The 6,612-nt window shown below is 48.5% G+C and overlaps 1 protein-coding gene across 1 annotated transcript; it reads left to right on the forward strand.

The window, feature by feature from the left end:
• Window positions 1-220: 220 nt before the first annotated feature.
• Window positions 221-4,624, forward strand: FPGT (fucose-1-phosphate guanylyltransferase). The gene is made up of 4 exons (XM_058029734.1): window positions 221-290; window positions 490-657; window positions 1,455-1,547; window positions 2,306-4,624. The coding sequence occupies exons 1-4, from the start codon at window positions 221-223 to the stop codon at window positions 3,766-3,768; spliced, it is 1,794 nt and encodes a 597-aa protein (XP_057885717.1). The 3' UTR covers window positions 3,769-4,624.
• Window positions 4,625-6,612: the final 1,988 nt, after the last annotated feature.

Raw genomic sequence — 6,612 nt, forward strand, 5'->3', positions numbered from 1 at the left:
AACCGGGCACCCGCCCGTACCCGCGGTGGGTGCAGGGAGCGACCCCGAGCCGCGCCCGCCCGGAGCCCCGCAGAGCCGGGCAGAGCCGAGCCGAACCGAGGCCAGCCCCGCACGGCGGAGCTCCGCAGAGCCCAGCCCCGGCCCCGCCCGGCCGGGCGGTCCCGAGGGTTCCGCCCGCCCCCGTCCCGCCGGCGCTTCCGGGCCGCGCTCCGGGCCGGGCATGGGGGAGCGCAGCGCGGCGCGGCGGGAGGACACGGCCCGGCGGCTGGCGCGGTTCGCGGCGCTGCGAGGTGCGGCGGGCTGGGGCGGCCTGCGGGGCCGGGTTGGGCCGGGCCGTGTCCGGCGGGGCCGGGCCGGGCCGGGCCGTGTCCCGCGGGGCTGGGCCGGGCCGTGTCCGGCTGGGCCGGGCCGTGTCCCGCGGGGCTGGGGGCGGCCCGCGGGGTCGGGCCAGGCCGTGCCGGCGGAGGCTGAGCGGGGCCGTTCCCGCAGGCGCGGCTGCCCGGCCCGGCGAGCTGTGGGACGTGGTGGTGCTGACGGCGGCGGACGCGGCGCAGGCGGGCGCGTTCCGGGAGCAGCTGGCGGAGAAGCTGCGGCGGGAGCAGCTGCCCAGGGCCGTCCGGTACCTCGTGTGCGCCGACCCGCCGGGGCCCAGGATCGGTGCGTGCGGCCGCGGGGCTCCTGCGCGGCCGGGGCGGCGGCAGCCCATGTGGGACCGGGGGGTGCCGCGGAACGGGCTGTGCCGCTCCTCGGAGCGTGTCCTCTGGGTGTGGGATAGCACTAACTCGTGTGTTGCACAGTCGTACTTGCTTGACCTGGTTATTTAAACAGTCTGATTATGTTTTAGTACACTACCCACTGGTGATGTAAAAGTGGTCTCACTGCTCATAATACCTTCCTGTAAGTCTTAATTCCTGTTCGCTTTGATGTACAAATTAAGTAATCTCAGTATTATCTGCGGTGTACAGTAATATGCAGAGGTTAATTCTCAGGAATCTGGCAGTTTTAAGTTGCATGAGCTCATAAAATATCCCAAACCATTCCCTCAGATCCCAAACGTTTCTGATTTCCATACTGTAAATGTCAGGAGTACTTCTGAACACTGCCTTGAATCCATTAGTAGGCTTTTATGTGACTTGTTTCTTACAGGAGCTGTTTTTTGTGGCTGAGTTATGGCCTATTTGATTGATTAAATGCTTCAAATGGTGGGGCTGTGCAGAGGTGACTGGGAGGGGAAATCACAGAGATTTCTCTGGAGCTGTCTGCTCAGGATGCCATCCCCTCAGAGAGCACAGGCTTCCAGAGGGACTGTCCATCAGCTTCTGTGTGTGATCTTATCAACCACGATATGGTAGAAAGTCTATCCCATCTCTCTGGCTGGGCACCAGTACACCTCACCTGTCAGAACAGGTGTTACTGGAGCTCTTCTCACAGATGCTAAAATACTTTTCCTTTAGGAAATGGTGGATCAACTCTTCATGCTCTTCGGTGCTTGGAAGAGCAGTATGGTGATCAGTGGACTTCCTTCACTGTGCTGCTAATCCATTCTGGTAAATTTTATATATTTTACTATAAAGTGATACCTTTTCTTTTGTTCTTCCTTAAAATAATAAAGTGGCAGAGGAGCTGGAGTTCCAAAATACTGTTCCCTGAGAAAAGTAACCCATGTGTCTGATAATTTGAAATTAGGCTGGTGCTTGCCAGATGTTACTGTCACTTCAACACTTTTTCTCAGCACCTAAAGTTGCTCAGTCAGTGAGAAAGATGTGATTCGCAGGTGTGATTTAAATTTCTGCCTTGAAACATCAATTTAAGGAACACAACCGTCCCTCAGGGGACCTTGGGCTCCTCATGCCTCTGGGCAGCAGGCTGATTACTTGCCTTCTCATCCACTGAGTCAGGCCACTTCCAGATGTGGGAGAGCATCAGTGCTGCAGAGGAGAAAGAAACCAAGTGATAACAAGTGTTGTGACCAAACCTTGGCCTTTTTGACCCATCACTGGCTTAAAATTCCCATCAGGAATGTGGTGATTCTCCTCCAAGCACAAAGCGGGTAATGTTTGCTTTTGTCACTTCAGCAACAGATAGCTCTGAAACAAAAAGGTAACAAATCAATCACAGTTTTAATATGAGCTAAATAAGGCAGGCTGGGTTTTGGACATAAGGTCAGATGTGCTCTGAGACTTGGTGTATGACCAAGCTGAGAGGTTGTTAACGCTTTTGTGTAGCTGTGAAATAGCTGGCTAGGTTTAGGTTTTTGCTCACTTGCGTGCAGTGTCTCTGTGGAACTGAAAGAGTCTTTTTCCAGGTGGTTACAGCCAGCGTTTGCCAAGTGCAAGTGCCCTGGGCAAGATCTTCACAGCGCTGCCGCTGGGCGAGCCCGCGTACCAGATGCTGGAGCTGAAGCTGGCCATGTACATCGACTTCCCCCGTCACATGAAACCAGGAGTGCTCGTCACGTGCTCGGATGACATAGAGCTGTACAGCACCGGCGTCACAGAAGCCATCACCTTTGACAAACCTGGCTTTACTGCCTTGGCCCACCCCTCAGACCTGGCAGTCGGGACCACGCACGGGGTGTTTGTGCTGGATCCGTGCAGCTTTTCAGGAAAGGGAGGGCTGGAGTATGGATCATGCTCCCGCTTCCTGCACAAGCCTGACGTGCAGACCATGCGGCAGAGTGGTGCGGTGTGCGTGAGGAGGGGTCACCCTCAGCTCAGCTCCCCCGGGAGCTGCGGAGACTCGGCCGTGGCCTCGGAGTGTGTGTACACAGACAGTGTATTCTACATGCACCACAGCACTGCCCAGCAGCTCCTGCAGTTCTATAAGCAGATGGGCACTCTGGGCTGTGAAATAGATGCGTATGGTGACTTTCTCCAGGCCCTGGGGCCTGGAGCCACCCCAGATTACACCAAAAACACAAGTAATGTCTCCAAGGAGGACCCAGGGTTGGTGGCAGTGCGGCAGCAGCTGTACTCCCTCCTGCAAGGCACCGCCCTGAATGTCATAGTCCTCAACAACTCCCAGTTCTACCACATCGGGACTACTCAGGAGTATTTGTTTCATTTTACTGCTGAGAGCAAACTGAGATTTGAGCTTGGCTTGCGGCCTGTGGCTTTTAGCATCTTCCCTGACTCAGCCAAGACCTTGGATCAGTTGAGCATCATCCAGAGCATCCTTGAGCCCGGGTGTGTGATAAGGCCTGGCTCTGTCGTGGAATACTCCAGAATTGGGCCTGAAGTCTCAGTAGGGAAAGGCAGCATTGTTAGTGGGTCCTACATAAATTTCAGTGTGGACATACCCTCGCACTGCTTCCTGAGTTCAGTAAGTGTGAAAATGACTGATCGAGTGGAGTATGTCACCATGGTGTTCGGTGTAGGCGACAACTTGAAAAAGTGTGTGAAATTGCTGTCAGATATACACTCTCTCCAGTTTTTTGGAGTCAGCTTGCCAGAATGCCTTGACCTCTGGAGCTTAGAGGCTTCAGACCAGCTCTTCTCCAGTGAGGGCACACATCTGGGGCTGTGGACTGCAAGGATTTTCCCTGTTTGTTCTACTCTGAGTGAATCAGTTAGGATGTCCCTGAACATGCTGAATTCTGTGCAGCACAAGTCAGCTTTCAAACTGAGTGGCTTTCAGCTTCTGTCTGTTGAAGAAATGCTCACCTACAAAGATGTGGAAGACATGCTGAAGTTTAGGAAACAAATTTATTATGAAATCTGCCTACAAAGACAAAAAGAGAAGTCTGATTATAGAATGAATGGTACTTGATCAAACCTGTTTTCATTTGTGGACAATTGATTACTTCCCTGCTTGTAAGAATCCTAAGGGAGAAGTACACAGATCTCTTCTCTGATCTCATTGAAGTAGAAATGAAGGAATTGCATAACATTAATAATGCAGCAAATGCAAATAAAGTGTTCTTTGATTAAAACAGGGAAATATTTCAGATCTAAAAACAGTATTTGGTGACCTTTTGTGGGTTGGATGTTATGTCTTGTAGCTTTTTGTCAGAATACAATAGAGAAAAAATGTCTATTTGGCTGAAAACAGCTTTAAAAGCTTTTAAAGGGTAGAATAGTAGCAATGTGGAATAATACAACAACTTATGTTTCCCTCTTTTTATGCTGCCATTTTGCAATACAGTTTCAGACAGTAGTTAGGTGGAGGTAAAATGATTAAAAGTGCTTTTAATTCAAGACATCTTGTGCTGGGCATTAATAAATTTTTCTCTTTTGTTTCTTAACTTTTTATTCTTTCTTGGTTTTTGTCAGAAGAAAAAAGATTGGCATGAGTGATTATTCTTCCCCTTGTGACTCATAGTACTGGGGTCAACACCAGTCATCAAGACATAATGATTTATTTTTTTTTCTTGTGGTTGTTGGAAGCTGGCAGTGTGATGGAGAAGCTGCCAGCTCTTTGTCACCCACGGATTGACTGATGTGTCCCTTGCAAAAAGAAGCACCTTGTATTTCTCTAAACTGAGCTGTTGCAGTCTTTGCTGTCCTTGCTGGGGCAGAGCAAAAGCCAGAGAGGTTTGTTGTGCGTGGCCCCACAGTACTTATCTTCTTGACAAACCCTCTTCCCCTTCTTCCCCTTCTGCAAATAAAGTTAATATTGAAGTCCTCCTGTTTCTACTTTAGATGCCCAAGATCCAGGTCCAAACAGATAAATCTGCTGGTTTTAGGAGTATGCCATGCAGTGTAACAGCGTGATTTGGCTGTAAATGTGATGCATCTTTTTCTCTTGAATGTCTCTGTGGGTTTTCATGTTTTATTTAATGTCTCATGATGACAGTGTTTATCTCCCTGCTGACTGAAATCCCAGATGACACCTTTCTTATGCCACCTACGAGGCAGCAGAGTAATGTCCCCTGAGCATTACCCACCCTTCTTTAACTGGCAGTAGGTTTCTTCTTCGTTAATAAACCTTCCAAGAAGAAATAGAAAGAAGTTAAATGTGGAGGTTGGGAATTGCTGGAGTTGGCTTCAAAGGAATAAGAATTTCTGAGCAAATAGTCTAACAGGCAGTATGAATTATTAGTTAAACAATGGAATCAGTAGGTTTGGGAACACTCAAGTCCAAGATAAGCCCTTTAAGTCAGAAAGTGAAAGTAGTCATAGAGCATGGAGTTGTCATTTGTATATCATCCTGTTTGCATGATTTATTAATCTGTTGCTGCACAAAAGATTCTAGGAGAAACATGTTTGATGCAGACTTTGCATCTTGAGTTGGAGACCAAACTTTGTTTGGTACAGACTTCCCTGAGGGTTGCTGTGCTGCCAGCTGAGTTCTCTGAGTGTTTGGTGACAGTGAAATGCATCCTTTTAACATGGTTATCCACTTTAACTGATACAATTGCATTTGTTCTGAATTCCAGGTATTGATTTCATTACTGAAAGCAAACTAGATAAAAATAGGAAGTGGATTTGTTTCTGGCGCATAAGTATTGGGAGAATGAGGAAAAATGGTGACGGAACAACTTGTGGGAAAGGTTGTGGTAGGTGGGGCCAGCAGCAGCTGCTGTGGTTTAGGGAGCAATGTGAATTCCAAGGCAAAAAAAAAGGAGTGTCATCCTGGTGGTAGCCATGGACCAGCACAGCTAGCCCCCAGGTCAGATCTTGAGGCAAAGGTTTTAAGGAAAAAAGAAAGTCTGTTGTAATGGAATGAGCATGGATTTACCAGGTAAGAAACATTGCACTGCTTTAATTCTGAGTGTTCTGAGTGTCACCCACTGCTTTCCTCTTACTCTGAACATTTTTGTCTCAAGTTGAGAAGGCAGATTTTGGTCAGTATTAGCCCTGGATAACATCAGCAGGTTTAATGGATTTACTCTACAGGTATAGGAATATCTGGTGGTGTGCCATTCCTCATTTTTACACTGCAATCAAGTTTAATGTAAAATGTTATGAAAAACATTGTATATTTTATTTACAGAAAGCTATACTAGTTATTTTCCCCTGTGATATATTCCAAAGCCACGTGGATGTGGCACTTGGAGACAGAGGTTAGTTGTGGCCTTGGCAGTGCCAGGGGAATGGTTGGGCTTGATGGTCTGGGAGGGCTTTTTCAGTCCAAACGCTTCTTTGATCCTACAGTTCTCTGTATTGCAGCTATTTGTGAAGTGTGTACATTTTTAGCTATAACAAATGGCAGTCCTTACAGCAAAGGTCATGCTACAGTGTGAGTGCATCTTATTAAAATCAGAATGCCTGCAGAGCAGACCCTTCCTGACAACAATAATCCAAGGCTGAGGTATTCAATCCATGTATGTATTTTATCCTATTGCATTTACAGCTCCGGGTAATCTTTGTATTCCACAGTCAGCTGTTAATGTAGATGACAATAATTTTCTCATGCAGCCAGCTGGGATAAGTGTGTCCCAGGGAAACTGAGACACACTGTGTGCAAGGCCACCCAGTAAAAGTCCACAGCAAGGTCAGTAATTTGGGGGCTGCTGGTTTCCAGTACCAGGCCCTTAAAACAAGACCATCACAGCATCCTGGCCCATGATTTTCCTGCCGTCTGAGTGATGAAGGATGCAGTCATGAGAGTGACAGGCATGCAGGACCTCTGTGGATGGGAGTCATCTACTGAAACCTAGAGTTTGATTTT

The sequence above is a fragment of the Melospiza georgiana genome, chromosome 9 (genome assembly GCF_028018845.1).
Source record: "Melospiza georgiana isolate bMelGeo1 chromosome 9, bMelGeo1.pri, whole genome shotgun sequence".
NCBI lineage: Eukaryota > Metazoa > Chordata > Aves > Passeriformes > Passerellidae > Melospiza > Melospiza georgiana.

Coding starts and splice junctions, on each gene's coding strand:
- FPGT (XM_058029734.1), top strand. CDS start 221: ATGGGGGAGCGCAGCGCGGCGCGGCGGGAGGACACGGCCCGGCGGCTG. Junction 291..489: donor GCGGTTCGCGGCGCTGCGAG/GTGCGGCGGGCT, acceptor CCGTTCCCGCAG/GCGCGGCTGCCCGGCCCGGC. Junction 1,548..2,305: donor TGTGCTGCTAATCCATTCTG/GTAAATTTTATA, acceptor GTCTTTTTCCAG/GTGGTTACAGCCAGCGTTTG.